The sequence below is a fragment of the Ambystoma mexicanum genome, chromosome 3p (genome assembly GCF_040938575.1).
Source record: "Ambystoma mexicanum isolate Mex_15411 chromosome 3p, UKY_AmexF1_1, whole genome shotgun sequence".
Taxonomy (NCBI): Eukaryota; Metazoa; Chordata; class Amphibia; order Caudata; family Ambystomatidae; genus Ambystoma; species Ambystoma mexicanum.
In genome coordinates, this window is record NC_090925.1 from 12,775,945 (window position 1) to 12,796,752 (window position 20,808).

Here is a 20,808-nt window from a genome sequence, read left to right on the forward strand (position 1 = left end):
TTCCAGACTGGACTGTCCGATTATCCTCCTTTAATGGCGACTAGTTTAAGGCTTGGATATAATTGCAAGGAATGACCCTGTTAAATAATACACATTGTATACATTCATATATTCTTTTTTAACCTTTTTTTTTTTTTTGTTGCAATTGTTTAGTCGGATGTACAGTTTCAGGTTAATTGTGCCATCTGAATTTCCTGAACTACCCTACCCCCTACCCATATCCCTCCCTAACCCAACCAACAAATCCAAAAACGACTCCATGCATGGCTTGTATACTGTAAGGAGTTCACCTTTCTGCTGCAGCTGACCTGCTCCAGCTTCATCTCTCCCGCTTTCAGTTAACACGCTTCCCCTCTAATGTTACCACTCAATTATGTATCCTGCTACTCTGAGGTTTCAGGGAGGATTGTCAGCAGGGGAGCCAAACGGAGCACTTATCAGGGCATTCCAAGTTATGTTCTCTCTAGTGTCGCCCCCTCCCCTTTTGAATATCCTCATATGTATACTTTAATATTTTCATATGTTTTTGTTTCAGCAGGTCATGAGATGATTCCATTTCCCTTAAAAAGCAAGGAAGAGCCCGATTGCCTTGATCGTCAGGACGGTATGGGGATAGAAGGCATCAAGAGTCCCTCCGGTGAGTGATTCGTGATCAAATGGTTGGAATCTGAAGATTTGCAAGAGCACAGTCCTGGCCGCTGCAGACGTCCATGTTCCTTTCCTTCCCATCTTCCTTATATATCATGTGCCACTGGGATGAATCCGAGATGATTACCCCAGAAAACCTGGCCTGGGACCCTTCTCGTGTGGCCAGGGAAAGGCAGACTCTTCCTGATCCTGACTCTAGGGGAGGTGTTATGCGGGAGGATCACATGGACTGGGCGTCGGAGGGGAGCAGGTCAGGGCGGTAGGAAAAACTCCTTGACTAACGTCCCCCAAAGACCATACCCTCTTAATGGCTTACCTTTAAGTTCAAACTGTGAAAGGAAAAGGGGATTTGAACATTGAGGACATCAAGTCCCACCATGCCCGTAGTACAGGGGTGAAGAAGAGGTATGCAGAGGCTCAAAATTGCGAGTGCCAGTCTAATTGCCCTAATGACTCACACCTGAGGGAGACTGGGAGGTATAACGGACCCCCTCCGGTGCAGGACAGAGAGAGCAGTGGCGGAAGGTGGAGTGAATGCCGTAACTCTGTTGCAATTGAAGTTGAAGGAAACTGAGTGGCGCCGGAGCTGCCTCATTAGCGGATTGAAGGCCATTTCTGAGAGGGTCTCTCCTTTCAATGAACCTCTCTATGCAGCGGAAGCATGTTTGTGAAGGCTTTCCCCACTATAAAGTGGACCACAGTGGCAGGTGAGCACCAGCGTGTCCCTGGAGCAAGGAGTGCTCCTTTCCCAACCTCTGTGGCCTACGGGAAGCAAAAGGAAGCAGTTAGCCGGGTGGCATGTAGCCGAGCAGGCAGAAGAGCTGGAGGCAGCGGAGCGAACAGAAGTGTGCTACTACAAGTGTGTGACCCTGGAACGCTCCGTGATTGCCGTTGGCCCAATCTAATTCTTTGAAGTACCAAACTGATATATAGAACTTCAGGTGGCAGAGTAACAAAGCTTTTGAATACCAAACTGTTACCAAGAAGCTAAAGTGGCAGATTAAGAACTGTGGAAAGAAAGATCATTATACAGGTACAGGTCATAGACTTTACCAGAATAAAAGGAGGGCAATATCAGGTCAAGTGTGTAAGAACCAACATTGCCAAAGCCAAAAGAGGGCAACTAAGAACCAAGTGGTTTGTGAGCCAAATTGCCAAAATGAGAGGGAAACAAATGTTGTAAATGACCTAACTAAGCATTGGCTAGGCCAAAGAAGAGAGAGAGTTGGAAGAAAAACCATTATACGCCATTGGTTAAAATAAAAGTGGGAAAACGGAAGTGGCCAAAGAGCTGCCTTCCTGATGGGGAGTATACAGGAAGAGAGGCGCATAACCCGCATTGCATGTGGCACACAATTGTGGAATAAACATCACCAATATGTTTCAAGTTAGGCAAGATTGTATGTAGTACCCTTTGGGTGCACTACAACCACCCTGACCTCTTGACAATAGGAACCCAACCTTTGGTATAAGTCTGTACTACTGTTTTGGTAGCGTGTTGAGCAGCCAGGCTCATCTCAAGAGGGGTCAGTGTGAGGTGTAGGGGAGTTACAAAGATTCACAGTGACAAGTATTCAAATAAACTGTTACAAGGTTTCTTGCTTAAACAATTATTAATTTATTTAACAGTCAGTTTGAGTAAGCCTTCTTCAGAAGGGAGCAATATAATAATAACAGACAAATACACTCCAAAATACACACTTAGTTTCTCTAAATCAGTAAGTACCCATTTGGGGTGGCACACAGGCACTTCCTACACCCTCAGATTACTTCAATAGCTAGGACACTGTGGGCATTAATATATCTCTGTTGCATTCAGAGCAATACTTTGGGGGTAGGGGCTTGTCAAAGAGAAAGGTTATTGGAATAAAACAAGAGATCTCACATATTCTGAAGCGGGTAAGTACTTTTGGTAACCCCCATTGCAAAGTAAGTTCACCCCTTCCTGGAAGGAAGACGAAACACAATGTCAGAGGGAAGAAGAGTCATTCAGGGAGCCAGGCCAGGCCAAAGTCGATTGGGCAAAAGTCTAGGTGAGCTGAAGCAATTCTTGCAGGTAGGTGAAAGCCTTGCACAAAGTTTTAGAAGTATTTGTAGAAAAGAAGAAATCAAAGTAGGGCCACAAGCTGATTACGCTTGTGAGGTAAAGAAGCTGATAGCAACTCTACAGAAGCAACTCTCAGAAGCAACCAAGACAAGTCTCCACTGATAATAAATGAGGTTACACAAGAGGTGAGTTATCTTAGACTTTACAGTACCTTTGGTTAGAAGAAAAACTGTTCCAGCTGGCTTCTGTTCCTGTGCAGATCCTAGGTTCCTGGGCCTCAGTCGTTGGGACAAGAGGGAGGACGTCAAGAGGACTGCTGTATTGCAACGGGACGGTCGGCGACAGAAAAGGACCAACTTCTATTCAGTGGCACTTCGTGGTTTCAGCTCCTCGCGTCTGAGCAAATCGCACCACCGCAGACTCTTGGCTGTTGAGATGGGCTTTCATTGCATCTGGGGTCCAGCACTCTATTGAGGTGGCTCAGCCTCAGCCAGTCCTGCTTCCTGGGCGTCAGGAGGATCTCCCTGGAGCTCTTGGCTAACTCAAAAGCAACATACACGAACTGGTGGTCCTCTCCCTGGCTCTACAGTTTCCAGCAGCAACTGGAGTGGCAATTCAACCAGCTTCGAGAGGATGTTCAGGTGGCTTAATTTGGAGTTGATTGGTCCCACCAACTCAAGGGGAGAAGTCATCCTTGCAGGGCTTCTCTAGTCGAGGCAAATTCGGAGCTTCAGCTCAGCAGCAGGGCTTCACCGGGCAAACCAACGGTCCAGGAGTTGCGGCAGGCATCTCTTCCAAGTTCTTCGGATTCCTTCGTCCAGTGGTCGACTCTGCCTTCCAAGCCAAAAAGCCTCACCTTTTTATGCAGGTTTCTCCCATTCATTCCAGCCTAGCTGTCAATCACACAGCAGGGTGGCTGTCCTCGCCGGACAGCCAGCCGGCAAATCACTTAAGAGTGCATTCCTGTCTCCTAGGAGACTAAGCACAGGGAGTTTTGGGCACTTCCCTCACTTCCTGCCCCAGCCAGACACCCTGGAGCCAGAGGCGGGCTTTACTCTTGAATACCGCCAAAGACCAAATGAACAAAGGGACCAAACCTGGTTTGGCGCTCAGAGTAAATCTCAAGAAGGACCTTTCTACAAAGAAATGGTGAAAAAAGACCAGGGCCATTTTGATAAAAATGGCACCTATGGGTGCTTTACCTTGGCTGCGAACGCAGCTCGTGGTAAAAGCACACCACGGTAGTTAAAAGTAAACTGCCACCAGCCATTCATCAAGGAAAGGGTAACGTAAAAATTTGACATGAGAAGCTAGATACTGAGTAAACCCTCTGGCACCTATTGTAAGATAGTGTGTGCTGGGTCTAGAAAGTTTAAAATTGTAAGTAAAATCAATTTCACTTCACTGCTCTTGGAAACAGTAGTTTAACTAAGAGAAGGTATTTAAACATTTGGGAAATCTGGAAGACTTCCCTGTGCCACTGGACTCAGGATGCTGTGTGACACAATGCAAAGATGCCTATGGAGTTTGCCAGACTCCACTACCAAAAGAAACACAAAGTTCAAACTGTGATGCTGGAAATACATCGAAGGGACAGGGCCTCTGAATCCTTGTCCTTTTTTATCATGTGTTCTGTCTTGTTTTCCATGCAGGAGTTCATGTGGGACTCCTGGCGGTGCATCTTTTCCTGTATTTGGTTTGGTGACCAGACCCTTGGGATACCCTTATGGCACCCATGGATGGGAGTACGACCCTGTACTCCTAGTGTATGTTTTTGGGCACCTGTGCTGGTGGCAGCTCTGTGCTGAATTGACGGGTGCTCTGAGTAGCCTCCATTTTGGGATGCCCAGGCCCTGTCATTTGGAATCAGTGGATTCCTGATAGGAAACAAGATGGCCTCTGTGCCCTCTTGCTTTCTATCGTCTGTTGCCTTACTTTTCCCGAAGTCCCGGGAAGCCCTGACTCTGTCTACCCCCCCCCCCCCCCCCACCCACCCCCTGACTGGCTATTGGTTGGAAGTTCCATATATGGTTTTGTGGGGAATTTCAGGCCAGACTGGCTGGAGCCTTCCCAATGACTGTGTTGTGGGTATGCCTGTGGGGTGGACCTGGGTGAATGGAGTGTGTGACGAATGTACATTCAGTGTTGTGGGTGTCTAGTTTCTGGTGTTTGACACAATGACTGAGACAGCCCTGCCCGAAACTGGTATGAATGCAGTGTGGAGTACTGAATGGCAGAGTGCCTGTCTGAATCCACATTCTGTTTTGAGAATGGCCTGAATGGACTGTGAGCCAATTGACTGCTGAATGCCCTTCTGAATGATTGGTTGCCTGAGTGTGACCCAGCAGAATGAATGGGAGATCAACAGTTTATCTTGGGGCCTCTTACTGCTAGAAATCATTCAGAAGCTGAAGTTGAAACTGATGCTTAACTTTGAAGCCCACTGGAAGAAGAACTGCGGCTGCTGTCCTTCATTAATCTGAAAGCTGCTGTGCCTTCAAGGAACTGATCCAAGAGAGGACCTGGCTAGGAGACATCTTCATGAGCTACGAGGGGCCATCGTGCACCAGCTGATCTTTGCCAAAGCTCCCTGGTAGACAGACCTACAAAGGCTGCCGACCGGAGAAGTTGACCACCGAGGAGAACGAAGCGAAGCACTGGACAACCGTCCACCGTCGCAGACAGCCGTGCCGTCCGGAGCCGCAGTGCTCCCTTTGCCAAAGATATGATCCAAGGACTCTCTTGTTCATTTTCATCGACAGCTTTCGTCTTACCGAGGAAAAATTCAAGACGATTGAGGAGAATCCGCCGATGGGTTTCCCGCCACCCAAAGACCTCAGACGCTGACAAAGCTACTGAAGCCACCTGTGGTCCCATCCCGTTCGCCGGCACCGTTGCTGGGCCCAAGTTCTTCATTGGCTCTTTGTGGCAACGAACACTCATCGAGGTGCACTGCACGCCTCAGCTTGCAGGACGTTTTCAACCGATCGTCGACAAGCACCACAAGAACCGAAGATGCTGCAGCAACAACGGTGTTCACCCTTTTTCTTCGTGGGATCTCGACGATCCGTGGTCCCTGCCCTATAGGAATCTGCTCAAGAACTCTGCTATTCCAGTTGCATTGGGGTTGTAGAACTATTTAGAAGGAAATAAGACTCTTGTGAACAATATATGGACTGGGCTTGTGTTATGCCCAGGTGGGAGGATCCTCATACAAAACTATGTCTGGCGGTAGCGGGCCAGTATTCTGCCAATTGTTCTAACCAACTACTTTCCTCCTATGTCTATTGTTGGTTCTCTTTATTACTTGATTTGTGTGACATTTAAGTTGATGCACTTTAATGAAATCTAATAGTAATTGTGGCACCACATAGAACGGTGTATATATTTGCCATTGTAGATTAATTGAGCACCGTGAGTTATTGTGTATAGAATCGTTAACCTTAATTATATGAAGACGGTTTTCTCACTAATAGTGTGTGGACATTCCTTAGTGTAGTCCCCAAGCACCCACAATACTTCAGAACCAGCCTGCATCACCTCCTGCGAAACTAGGTCTTGATTGCTCGTCCATGTGTTACCAAATAGAGAATCTTGGCTGGGGTCCTCTGTGCCTCTCCTCTGCCATATAGAGAGCAGGAGTACAGACGCCCCCTCAAGTCTTTACACAAATCACATTTAAAAGAAAATACATGAGAGAGTGGGGAGAAAAGGGTCTCACTCTCTCCAGGTTAAAAATTAAAAGTCCTAAAATCCATCAAAATTGCTGGGGGTCTCTAAGGTAGAGGGTAATTAGCCCATTTCTGAGAAATCTCCCTAACACCACTCCAGCCTTTCCTAACAGCTGTGTGACCGGGGGGGGGGGGGGGGTAAAAGGTTTGAGAAGTGGGGGACAGGGCATTTACTTTTTGCGTTATTGCCGCTATTACAAAATCAATAATTTAATTGTACTAACATTGTAAACTGGCTCCTTTTTTAAATTGTAAATGTTGATTTCTGGTGATCACTTAAAGTACATATAACTCATTTGATTTGGCTTCAGATGATTCAGTCTTTACACCGTTGAACCCTGAAGAAGGTGCACAACCTGACGAGAAGCCGGCAATAAAAGGAACAGGTGGGTGTGAACAGTGGAGCGCTGGATATAGGTCTGAGGATTATGAGCAATGGGCTTAGGCGGGAGCTTGATGGGCACAACCCCCTTCATTGTGTTCCGCTTAGTGATCATGTACGCTGCTACTTAATGACTTCGCTCTCTGGGCAGTGATCATGATACTCCCGTCATGACACATCTCTTGTCATCTCTATTGCAGCAGTTTAAGGGTCGCCATTGGCTATTCCTGTGTGTGCAGTGAGTGTTCTGTCCCTCCAGAAAATGCCCTTCCTTTTCAGTAGCCTTGTTACTCAAGAGCACAAGATTCTTCACTTTCAAGGAGGTGCGGGGGGTGAGGGGAGGAGTGTCTCGCGCTTCACATTCTGGTGATTTTGCTGACCTGAAATCTTAGGACTTCCGGGATCCTCTTCTGCCACCTATCCCCATCATTGCATGGGCAGCAGGAGAAGGTTGCTGCTGTTTTCCAATTCGCTGGCTCGCCTATTAACTGCAGGAGTTGCAGGGCATGATATCCACTCTCCCAGCAGATGCCACTTCATAAAGTTCACACTCTCCCTGTAACCAGATTACACCCTCTCCCAATCGGGGGTCTAACCTCTCGCCCTGGCTTTTCAACCAATACCTGGCAACTCTCACCCTCTGCATTGCCATTTTCTGCTCCAATTTCTAGTGCTACGCTGATGACACTCAACTCATTTTCAGGCTGCCCTCGGCCACCTCCTCTCCCATCTCTGATTGCCTAACTGCCAAATTGGTGTGCCGCCAATGATCTTTGTCTGAATGCCAGCAAGACGTAAATCCTACTAATCGGCATACCTTCCCAATCCTTTCCTGTCACTCTCTGGCCGGCTTCCCTTGGCCCTCCTATCCCCACCTGCGAGGCTAAGAACCTCAAGGTCATCTTTGACTCCCTTTCCTTCTCTGCCCACATCTCTGAGGTCTCTAAAAAGTCAAGCTTCCTACTGCACCTCCTCAGAAGTACTCTGCCTTTCCTCTCCTTCCCTCAGAAGCTCATGGTATCCCAAGCGCTGGTTCTTTCTAGGTTGGACTATTGTAACAGCCTCTTTCTAAATCTACCTGCCTCTACTCTCCGCCCTCTGCAACTAATTCAGGACAGACTTGTCCTTGGCCTCAAGGCCTGGGATCGTATCTCTCCAGCTCTGAAATCTCTCCATTGGCTCCCAGTGGATGCAATGATTAAATTCAAAACCCTCTGCATTGTCCACAAGGCTCTCTGGGACCTGGATCTAAAATACCTCCAGCTATACCTCCGCAAATACCTCTCCTCTCGAGCTCTTCGCTCCTCTACCTCCAACTCCCTCAGGGTCAGTCGTTTTTCAAAGAAACAAGCTGCGGGTAGATCTCTTTGGCTGGGGCCTCCCTCTGGAACAGCCTCCCTGCCACTCTAAAACTTGAGGAGAACCATCTCTGGTTCCGGAAGCACCTCAAGACCTTCCTCTTTTCTTCTGCCTGTGCTCCCCTTCTCCCCTGCTGATCTGTGCTCTCTTGGCACCGTGCACCTGGCCACCCTCTGCCCTCCGGGCCAAGGTACCTTTTCACCCTGCCACCCTTCCGCACTGCCTCCGGGCCACCCCTTGCACTGCGGTCTGTATCTGTACCCATATAGCCCCCCTTTTCTTGCTGCACTTATCAGACCTAACCTGTCTGCTGCCTTAAACCTAGCACTTGCAAATTGCTGGCTGCATTACTGTTTGTTGCCTATATTTATTAATCTGTTTCTCCTTTGCCTCACACTTTTATTTCTCCCCCCTTCCATGTACTTTTCCCCTCCCCCTCTACCATACACTTGCGCATTCTCAATGTCACTGGGCCTAGTAAGACCACTGTTTTGTTCTCCCCTGTTCCCCTCCCTTGTCGTGCTCTGAAACACTTGTGTACGAGCGCAATAGAAATAAAATATTATCACTCTAATTCTTTTGTACCCAAGCGTATAATTCTGCTAGCTTCCGCTGCAACGTATAATTGAACTGTGCTATTCTGCTACTGCTAATGTGCTTTTTGAGGTCTAAATTTATTCTGCTAATCTACACTAGATGTTCTGATTTAATAGTTTGGAATTGAAGGTATAATCCTGCTAATTGACACCCTTAGTCGAGTCCTACTCGTTCACACCCTGAAACTTAATTGCAACTACATTTACATACCTAATACTGCCCACATGGGCGGACGTAGATTCTATAATCTTTTTTGGAATACCAGCGGGTACACGTACTTATTAGATGAAAATGGTTCCCTACCTCTACCTGACACATTCAATGTGATATTGCTCTCATTTTGTTGGGGGAGACTTAAATGACTGGTGTAGAGACAGAGAAGACGGCCTGGTATACAGATGTGTTAAGCCAGTTAGTAAAATGAAGAACCCCAGGGAAAACAAAAACAGGAGACAATGGCTCGATATGTTAAGAGAATGCAGTGTGTGGATGAACAGTGGTCTGACCCTGGGTGATATCCTGGGTCAGAACACCTGGACCATGGGTAAGAAACGAGCAACACTGGACTTCTTTTTTGGCACCAATGCTTGCTCCGAAAGAGTCCAGGGACTGGAAGCCCGAGAGACCCAGTTCAGCGATCATTACATGCTGATCTTATTGATGGCAGTCAAACGGGGACCGCAAGGTGTAAGGAGGGGGGGGGCGGAGAGTGGGATGTGGCGTTAAACCGTGGGAGAAACACCTAAAAGCATAACTAGGGCGTCCAGGTATATGAATCTGCATCTTGAACAGGCATCGGCATGTCGGGAGGGGTGGTCTGTGGGCCAGTTCGGAGTATGGCTGGGAAACTGGGGTGGTGAGGGCCAAGCAGGTGATTATACAGGAAGGAAAGGAGGGTAAGATCTTTAACATGGAAATATGGGACACCAAAAGAAAGATGCGGTGAACATGGAGGAAAGTTGGAGGTGAACAGTCCACTCTAACTCGGGAGGCCAGAATAAGGAAATAAGAGTATATAAGTGCTGGTTGAAAAGGAGAAGGTATTCTGAGCTAAATAGCCGTTGGCAGCAGATTTTTGCAGCACTTGTTAGTGCAAACACTAGGATCATCTGGCGAATGCTGGCAAAGGCTAAAGGGGAGAACAGAAGTAACCTAACCAACCCGATCCCGGGGAGCAAATGGGTTGAGTTCATAGGGGCATATTTTGTGACTAAAGCAGAGCAGCAAATCAAGTTTGGAGAGACGGGACAGTGGCCCCTTTCACTAGGACTTTAAGAAATATATATTTTTTATTTTGACATTTCTATAGCACACCATAACCCTGGGGTATCGAGGCGCTTTAACGTAAGTATATGGTTACAGTTGCAGTTACATTAAGGGCTACAGATTACACTAAGGATTACTGGGAAAATACATGGGGCCAGCCACATGTTACACGGCGTCAACTACATACAGATGCATGGTCCAAATCAATGGGCAAATGCATGGTGCCAGCCATGTTACATGGCGGCAGCTACACACAGATGCATGGTCAAACCAATAGAAAAATACTTGGTAGTTAGGGAGAATTCTCATAAATGTAACATTCCCCATCCATAAATCCAAACCACCATTTTATGCCTGTTGGTTATCGCACAGTCTCGCTATCTCTCACGCTTGCAATAATACATACAACCTGCCTCTTCAACAATATCTAGAAGCAGATTACTCCAGCACATGGCGACTGCGCAACCTGTCCAGCCTAACTTCTGTGCCATCATCACCTAGATCAATAATCATTGTTACCTGGCCTTGTGTGATATCTGAACTGGCTTATTACTCTGTATTACTTTTTCCACTGTGATATTTGAATTGGCCTACCTCCACTGTGTTACCGAGCCTTGTGTGATATTTGAACTAGCCCTTTCCACAGTTTACCAAGCCCTGTGATACATGGCCCTCTGCGACCCAAATTATCATCCTAGTATGCCTGCCTTACCGCCCTAGGTACGGTAGCCATCCTCACTATCACATTGTGCCCCTTTGAGCCCGACCTGCCACACACTGACTACATCTGCCACCAGACACAAATCCAGCATCTCTAGACGGAGCCAAGAAACCTCCTATACCTGCAATACAACCACTAGGAACGCCAGACTTAGATCAAGACTGGCCAAGCTATTTGAACCCTCAGCCAGACTCTCATCCAGTCTCAACGTGATTAGCCACCACTCATCAAGCCAACACTTCCAAGCCCAAAACCCACAACTGCCCAGTCAGCAAGCCCACCGCTAAGCAGTGCGCAGCTCGTCATCCTAAGCCTTCTGACCCCATATACCAGACTGCAAGCAAAGACGCCCATATACCAACCCTCAAGGGGGCTCTTCTAAACACTAGGTCTTTGATAGCACAAGCCACAGAAATTGCAGATCTGATCTTAGCTGATAACCTCGACGTTCTCGTCTTAACGGACATGGCTGCATGCTGCAGCAGGACCCATACTCATGTTAGCTGTGCCTGATGGCTACAGTATTCTCCGTAAAGATAGACAGGAGTCCCGAGGAGGTGGCATCGCCATCATTTTTAAAGTCAGCCTCGCCATGAGACTTGCCCCTTCTCAAACTGTCCAATCATGTGAAGCACTCTCAAACTACCTCTGGCCAAGTCACAAACTTTAACCCTACACCTGGGCTATCGACCACCTGGACCCATTGGTTCATTCGAGGAAGACCTCTCCTCCTTACTCTCCAATAACCTCAAAAACTCATCTCAAGTCCTACTCCTTGGAGACTTCAACTTGGGTCTCAATGATCCTCTTGATAAACCTGCCCTGAACATTGCCACCATCTTGATTGAACTTGGCCTATGCCAACAAGTCTCCGCACCCACTCACATTAAAGGAAGAATACTAGAATAGGTAACGGACTAAAATTGTCATGCTAACGTCACCTCCATCTCCCTGTTGACCTGGACAGATCACTCCATTGTGTCCTTTGACCTCTCCACCACCAGACCGCTCCCCCTCACTATCCCCAATGCCCCACCCACCCTAACCAGAAGCAAAAAGAACATCACAGCCATCTTCCCCGCGCTCAACTCCCTTCCAGATAACACTGACCCAGGCACGCTGGTTGATGAATACAATAAAATCATGACGACAACGTTGGACATAATTGCTCCGCTCAAACTTACACCCAGCAAACCCAAAACTCACTTGAACAATTGGTTCACCCATACCTCAAAGATCTAAGACCAAAAAAAAAACTTGAGGCAGCTTGGCGACTACACCCATCGGAATTCAACACCAAACTTCCAAGATCTCCACCCTCTACAAAAAAGAAATCTGCCTGGCAAAAAAAGAATTGTACAACACCAGGATCTCCCAAGCCAATACCAGCATGAAGGAGCTATTCACTATCCTCAGAGATAGAATCCCGTATTTCCACACCAGACATATGCACCAAAGACAAACCGGTGCACTGACATTCAACATGCGCTCTCCAACAAAATTACTACGCTCCAGCCCTGAAAAAAGCCTCCTTGAACTAACCCTCCGCCACCGCACACTCCCCATCCAACTACTACACAGTCCAAGGATAAGACACCAACCACTCCCAGCTCACCTCCCACTCGCTTCAAATTTTCTAAATCTCCGTCCTTGAGGTCGAAAGGTTATACTTTCGATCAAACAATCCAACTGCCAAGGTGACCCTTGCCCAGCCCAACTTATCAAGGACACAGCAAGAGATGTCTCTATAGTCATTAATGCTTCATTTGCCTCCGGCACCATCTCCGCCAACCTAAAAGAATCATGGGTGCTTCCCTTCCTAAAAAAACAAACACTTGACCCATTAATTCACACTAATTACCGGCCTATAACGACCGTATCCTATCTACTAAAAATCCTCAAGGTCGCCTACACACAAATCGAGAAATACTTGGAATTACACCACCTCCTGGAAGCAGTCAATCTGGTTTTCACTCACAACACGGCACAGACAGTTCTCATTGACTTAAAGACCCAAGTTGATGAATTAAGAGATGGGAAAACAGCCCTCCTCCTTCCCCCCCTCCCTCTTCCTCCTCCTCCTTGATCTCTCGGCTGCAGTCACCTGTTGAGCAGAGTCCTATGCAGCCACCTAGACTCAGCTGCTCACTTCTCCAGGGAGGCCATAACCTGGATTGAGTCTTTCCTCAGTGAAACCATCATGCAGGTATTCTTGCCTTCAGCAGCTGCAGACCGCATCCCTATCGCATGTGGCGTTCCCCAGGGATCGTGTCTCTCCCACGTTATACAATATATTCACCAAGCCCCTTTTCGATGATTTGGACAATCTCGGTATCGCCTACACTAATTATGCCGATATTACCCAAAGTCTTCTCCCACTTTCTGGGGATTATGGTAAGGATTTGGCCTTGGTGAATAGGGTGTATATCGTCATCCAGGCATGGATGGCCAATCGTGGTCTATGCCCGAATGATGACAAAACAGAACTCCTCATTCTAGGTACCTCCACCAACCTTAAAAAAAAAACTTGGGACTGAATACACCGCCTTTATAATTGATGGCAACCTCATCAAATTGGCCAGCGAGGTGAAAACCCTTGGCTTCTATCTCGACTCAACCCTCTCCTTCACCAAACAAGTTAACATGCTGGCTTCCACTACTCGCTACACTTGTGAACGCATCAGAACCGGTAAACCCTTCCTCTCAAACAGCTGCATCATCCTGGCCAGAGCCCTCATCCTTTCTAGGCTCAATTACTGTAACACCCTTTATATAGGCTCAAACAAGGCCTTAGTCAAGAAGATCCAAACACCCCAAAACAACGCCCTGAGAGTGGCCCTTGGTATGGCCAAAAGAGATCATGTCTCTGAGATGAGGCGGCAAAACTGGCTCTTGACCAATGGGAAAATCAAACTGAAAATTGTCCCTTAGTCACAAATCACTTAACAACGCTGCCCCTAGCTATTTGGCCGAGGGGTTCAACAAAAGGACATCCACTAGACCTTCCAGATTAGCCCACTGCAACTCCCTCCTTGTCCCCAGATTCAAACTCTCTAAGGTAGGCGGTAACAGCTTCCCCACTAAAGCAGCCCAGCTTTGGAACTCCCTGCCTCCTGCTATCCGAGAAGATCATCCATATCAGAACTTCAGATCTAAATGCATCAACTGGCTCCAATCTTCTGATATCTAACTCAAGCCATGTTTTCTGCTAGATTCAAACACCTCGTGGACAGTAACTTGATGCATAATCTCAATGACCACTGTTATCTGAGACTATGCTGTGCTTGTATGTGCCCGTAATGCTAATTTATTTATCTATGTAACTTAGCTGTAAACCTCCCTGTAACTGTCGCACCCTGATACCCTTGGGTCTGGAGCGCGTTACAAATGTGCTAATTCCCTCCACCTTACAGACCCCCAGCAACTCTGCTGGATTTTGAGGACTTTATTTTTTTACCTGGAAACAATGTTCCCTCTAAGCTGTGCGCTTGCCCTGCTTCCTTCTGGGTGCTGCTTATAAGATTTTTAGCAGCACACACAGACTATTCTCACCTATTCACAAAGATTTAGTAACGCGCAAGCCACAACAATTACCTTAAATTGTCTTTCTCTTAAAATAAGCAACTAGTCTTGCTATTCTGCTAATTTGCATTACACTAAAATGAACCGAAGAATCTAACCAAGATCTGCCTGCACACATTAAAAATGTTCCCTCCCCACCCATGACTCCTAAACCTGACTCTACCACACTTTTACCTTATGACTCTAACTTCTGCCCCAGAACACATTAAGCTACTACCGGACAACCTTGACTCTTCCTCTCTTGGCTCTGTGAAAGCTTAGCAGACGTGTACCTACATCAACTTGTTTTATGTTTGTTGTAACATGAATAACGTTCACGCGCCAGAATTTCAGTCACTCATTGTGCCTTACCAAAAGCATCACCCACACTATGTAATTGCACAACCAGCCCAAATATCGGATACTGACTGTAAGTAGGCAAGCTACTTGGATGTGTAACCAAATCCCATACTTCCTCTTCTTTGTACATATGTCATGTACGGTAACAGATTACAAAACTCAAATATTAATGTACCCTCTAAAGATTTTGAAAAGACAAATGTGATGCTCCGCGTGACTACATTAGCATTACTAACATTACCCTATAAGTAGATAGCGCCATTGCAATATCTTTTACATAGCCTACAAGGGATAACATTACTTGTCCATAGTATCAGGGCACCGGATATTCAGACAGTGCTTTTCACACAATCTGCATCGTTTACTAGCGTTCAGAGTTCCTTTGGGCATAGACCTTCACACATTAGATGGTAACTCGCTTCTATACAAAAACAGTTTCACTGAGCACTTGTGCAATCCTACACAATGATATAAGGGTGGGGTATGTTGCAAACAATCTTGCATGCACTGCCAAAGAATTGTTTACTTGCAGAGTCATGGCATTCTTAAAATGTACATTATATGTCGACGCATTTAAAGATAGCTTGCTTGCAAAGTATTGCGGGTCTGAAAATATCCCAGTGAGTGTTTACTGCTACACTACTTCACTTTTTACAGTGCTCTATCAACTAGTATTGGAGGCAAGCACAGGGGCCGGGGAAGGGTATGAGTTAAAGCATAACTCCTTGCTGGTGATGAACAAAGCAGCAAATTTCAAAGACCAAGTCGGATGATTCGGCAGTAGGAAATGTGTTGTGTGTTTGTTATAGCAAATTCTAGTACCCATCTAGACAACAGCACCTTTTTGTTCTTTCTATGCTCAACTGCTGAGGGATTTTCAATATAACCACGTGTTCTGTGTGTGCAGTCTCTCGCATCTTATTTAATTGATCACAAAGAAAATAGTTGCAGAAGAAGGCACTCAATCAGTTGTTAAACCTCAGTAAGGCTCTTGTTTAATTTTATCTAGGCTGTGGTGTGGAAGGGTTGGCACAATTATACACTGTATTATGTGCCCTGTCATTTCACTCCCTATGTCAGGGGTACAAGCAGGGCTCTAATCAGAGTTTGCTCCCTACTTGGAGTCAAATGATTTTTCAGGGAGTAAAGTAATTAGCTTTGCCAATAGGGATACTTTCTGCTTATTTAAAGATATTCTTTCCCCATAAGATTACTTTTGAGATCGGGCATTAATATTATTGGAGTTCCTTCCTTCCTATGCCACTGCTCTACTGCTCACTAATTCAAAAAAATATCAGTGGAGCTCTGCGGGTTGAAGCAATGGTATGTTCATTGTTTTTCTCATTTTTGTTAGGTACATTTTTTAGGGAGTAAAAATGCATGGTGCATATGTCTCTTAGCTCTAAGGCTGATGTTATCACTACCCACAAGAGAACGTAATGTGGCTAGTAAGCAGAGGCACGGGAATTTTTGATCATCATAGTCTAAGGTGCAGTTATTCTGATGCAATTATCGTCCTTACACACATTATTAGAAGCATGTTCTCCTGGCCCTTGAATTACTTCATTGAAGTGGCACTTGAACTCCTTTCATCATGTTTTTGTCACATTGCTTTTAATTGCCATTAATCCATCAGCAAATGTATTGTCTGAGTTTCTTGACAGCCAGATCAGTTATGACGAGAGATATGTGTTTTGTAATGAGTGATTTTCTATTTTATTTGGCATAAAACATATAGGGCCTCATTACGTCTTGGGGCGGTATCCCGGTGTAAATCCGCCAGAATACCACCCAAACGAATTACGGTTATTGCCACTTGGTCCGGAGGAATTTCCGCCGGATTACAACTGGTAGTGGCGGTGTAATTCCCCATTCATATTGAGTCCATACCACAGCAGAAATTCCGACTATTTCAGCGTTGAGTTGGAGGATTTACCTCCAGGATTTTCCTGGAGGCAAATCCACCACTCCAGGCCCGAAATCGTAATTTGGCATAGTGGTAAAGGTGGCAGTAATGGAGTTATCGCCAACTTTACCACTTACTGCCAAACTCGTAATGAGGCTGACATTTTTCTCTGCGCAGAAGTATGTTTGCAAGGTACTGTGGCAGATATTGAAGTCTTGGACTGGTGTTTCATATATAATCACATATGACATTTTATTTTAGCCGATGTGTTTGGAAAAAGTAAGATTTTTAAAGAATCGCAGTGGCTGGGAAGAGGAAATTCCATTCCAAACTCTCTTCTGCAACAGGAGCTCACAAAGCGGTTTAACTCTTTAGTCAGTTGGAAAATGTGTGCACAATAGCCAACCAGTTCCGCACATAGAGAAAAATAATTAGAGGGAATATTGCCTGGAAAGCGTGTGAACCTTTTTCCCCCCACGCTTTCCTGTATTTTGATGTGCGTTTTACTCTTGTGTTCCATGATTATGGAGTCTTAAGATAACTCGATAGGCATCATCTTTTCATGTGTGTTACTCAGCACCCTCAGTGCAGTGACACAGGGATGTCTTTTTAGACTTCCCAAAGGTTTAACTACCTTCTCTGGGATAAACTGTTTCCCAAAGAATGTAAAGTGAAATTGACTTTACTAGTCTTTTTTTTTAAACTCCTAGACCAGCACACACTATCTTCCTATTGAGTGCTGGAGGGGTTACCTATCCCAGAGAAGGTAGTTAAACCTTTGTGAAGTCTGAAAGACCTCACTGTGCCACTACACCGAAGGTGCTGTGACACACAAGAAAAAGATGATGCCTATGGAGTTGTTTTAAAACTCCATATCCAAAGAACACAAAAGTAAAACACATTGAAAAGTTCAAAGTCCCAAAATATAGCAAAAGAGCTGGAGGGCTCTAAGGTAGAGGGGAATTTAGCATGTGGGTGAGAATTCTACGTAACAGGGACATGGTATAAGGACAATGGACTAAGGGAAGTTCCGTTCCTGCTATGGGGTGAATAGGTATACAGTAGTGAATGGTGAAGAGGATACTTTAGAGACTAGCGTAAAGCTGTTATGGGTGAAGAAAGCAGAAGCGGTGCACATGATAGTGCCGTATATAATGTTAAAGGATATTTGTACCGTGCACTTCCACCAGCGGAGTGATCCCCCCCCCCCCTCACCTCCCTGGCGGCTATGAAAAAGGGAACCGGGGTGTGGGGTGGTTAATAAGCTGGATAATGCAAGAGAGCAGTGATGTGCTGTTGGCGGCCTCAGCCTGGTAACTCCGTTGGCTGGGCTTGGGGTGTTTCCGGTCGGTAGTAGTGTGCTGTTGTGCAAGTCTGTGTGGTTTGTTTTGTTGCAGTGTAGTGAAGTTTGTGCGGATTTTTGTGTTGTAGGGTTGTTTGGTTCGAGTTTGAGAGGTGTTTGCAGAGGGTGAAATTGTTAGTGGATTGGTTATTTGGCATTGCTGTCTGGAAGCGAGGCGTTAAACTTTCGTATTCTCTCCAGGTGCCATCATTCACAACTCCATCCAGTCTAGGCCCATGCCAATGTCCACAACTTAGTTCAGGTGTGCCAAGTGCTAAAATTCACACAACTCTATTCAAGTATATCTGGTGGCAGTTATGGAGCGGGTGATGTTGTTGGCTGGAGTTGGCTAGGGATGCTGATTTTTGTGTTCGTAGGCGTCGCTTGTCCCCTATTTGGCCTGGCATAGTGTCTCGTATTGTAGTAGGAGTTTCCTTTAGTCGGTTCTAGATTGTGTCATCCGAAATTATGTCATCCTGATATGTGTTTTTCCTGTTTGATTGTTTAGCTTAATAAATTTGAATCTTTGATGTTGAAGAGCCAGGTTTTTAGTCGTTTTGAGTTGTAGTTGGTCTTTAGTGTTTCTTAGTTCTTTCGGGATGTTCCAGGTTTTTGCTGCTAGGTGGGAGAAGGAGCCCCTAAGTTATTTCTTAAGTTATGGTTTTTGTTCCAGGCGGATTTCGTTGCTTGATCTGAGGAGTCTCGTTGGCTTGTAGATTATTTTTCTTTTGTAGGAATTGAGCTCCCTTTCTGCTGATTGCCATGTGTGTTATGTACATTGTTTTCAAGGTGATGCGATATTCGACTGGGTGCCAGTACAGTGTTTTTACTGCTGGAGTGATGGTGGTCTCCTCTGGATAGTTTGAGGAGGAGACTGGCTGCTGTATTTTGTATCTGTTGTAGTTTCTTCAGGAGGTACTCTGGCATCCCAAGAGAGAGGCTGTTTGCACAGTCGATTCTTGACATGATGAGGACTAAGATTGTGAGTGTTTTGTGGGTGAAGGATAGGAAGGGTAAGATTCTTCTTGCTGTGTGAAGGAGGAAGAAGCATTTCTGAATTCTTGCATTTATTTGTGGTTCTAAGGTTGGGTGTTGTCCATCAGGACTCCCAGATTTTTTACTACCTTAAATGGTGTTGGTGCGGTTCCCATTTCTGTTGGCCATGGAATGTAGGTGGTGGTCTCTTGGTTTTGGAATATAATCATGATTTCTGTTTTTCCTGGGTTGATTTTCAAGTTGTTGGCGTTCATCCAGTTGAAGACTTCTTTTAGACACTCGATTAGGGTTGAGTGATCGGCTTGGGTGTCTTTGATTTTGTAGATGATTTGGGTGTCATCTGCGTAGTTATAGCATTTCATTTTGTATTTCTTTTTGAAGATTCTGATTACTGGGGTCTGGTAGATGTTGAAGTAGAGTGGTGATTGAGGACCCTTGCGGTACTCCACAGTCAACTCGTGGGGTGGATTTGAAGGGTTTAATCCATACTGTTTCTGTTCTGTGTTCTAGGAATTATTTAATCCAGAGTAGTGCCATGTCCGTTATGCCTATGCCTTCTAGTCTTTTGGTTAGGTTGTCATGGCTAACTGTGTTGAAGGCTGCAGAGAGGTCGAGCAGAATCAGTGCTGAGGTTGTGTTGGAGTCAGAGTTTGTAGGTCATCCCAGATAGATGGGAGTGCTGTTTCATTTCCTCTTGCGGGTCTGAAACCGACTTGTGCTTGATCTAGCAGGCGGTGTGTCTCTACATGTTCGTGGGTTAATTTCTAGACGTAAGTTTCAAGGAGTTTTGCTGGGTAGGGAATGTTTGAAATCGGTCTGTAGTTGGAGAGGTCTTCTACGTCGCTACTTGTTTTTTTCTTAAAGCGGTTTGATAGATGCTGATTTGAAGGTTCTTGGTACAGTTCCTGTTGCCAGTGAGAGGTTTGAGGTTTCTGTAGTATTGTGATGGCATTCCTTGTGCCAGGATTGATTTGTAGATGTCCGGGGTGTTTGGGGAGGGGGGGATGGGTTTGTGGGGGTGGAGTGGGGGGGGCGGAGCACTGACCGGGACCCATGGGTGATCCTGCTTTCTTGCTGTGTTTTACAAACAAGACTAATGCCTCTGCTGACATTTCAGGAAAGTTTTGGAGTTTGTGCTGTGGCTCTCTGTTGGGTCCGGTCGGTTGAGTGTTATGATTGGTCTGATTTGTTGGATGTCTTTGATATTGTTCCTGAAGTGGTCTGCCAAGTAGTTGCAAAGTTTTTCTGAGGGGTTTGGAGTGTTGTTGCAGCCAGGTGGGTTTCTCATTTCTTTAATGATGTAGAACATTTCTTTTTGTGTGTTGGTGGCATTAGTGATTCTGTGATCATAATGCCTTCTTTTCGCCTTTTGTATTTCCTTCTTGTATGTGCGGTTTTGTTTCTGGAACAATATTTTCTTGTCTAGGTTGTAGTCTTTGCTCCATTCCAGTTCCATCTTCTTGTCCTTTTTCATGGTGCTTAGTAGTGGGGTGAACCATTTTGCCATTGCTCTTTTTTTTGAGGGGTTGAATGGTTTTTCCGGGGTGGTGATTCCAATTGTATCAGCAATCCATTTGTGCAGTAGCTCTGCTTTCCCGTCTGGGTCAGCCAGCTCTAGTTCTGTAGTTGATGGTGTGGTCATCTCCAGTCATTCGAATAGGTTGCTTGCTTTTACGGTTTTCCAGTTTCTTTTTGTGGTGGTTGTGAGTTTGGGCAGCTGGATGCATAATTGAGTTGGTAGTCTGATCATGAATGGGATGGTGAGATGGTCGAACCACAGTATTTGTATCAGTGGTGCCGTGGTGATAAGTTTTTCCTTGGCAAAGATTCCGTCAAGTGTGTGTCCTGCCGAGTGTGTTGCCCCAACTTACAACCATGAAACTACAACAGCT

General features: G+C 45.8%; 1 protein-coding gene across 4 annotated transcripts in view; it reads left to right on the forward strand.

Annotated features, from left to right (window-relative positions):
- Nucleotides 1-20,808, forward strand: part of LOC138580073 (zinc finger protein 282-like) — a 209,992-nt gene that overhangs the window by 160,113 nt on the left and 29,071 nt on the right. For 3 of the 4 annotated variants that reach the window (XR_011304169.1, XM_069650325.1, XM_069650327.1), the window contains 2 exons: nt 536-637; nt 6,738-6,812. Coding sequence is in view for 3 of the 4 variants with exons in the window: in XM_069650325.1 (XP_069506426.1) it covers nt 536-637; nt 6,738-6,812 (177 nt within the window). In the remaining variant the exon portion in view is untranslated. The remainder of the gene's footprint in view (nt 1-535; nt 638-6,737; nt 6,813-20,808) is intronic. The other variant, XM_069650326.1, reaches the window with a different exon arrangement.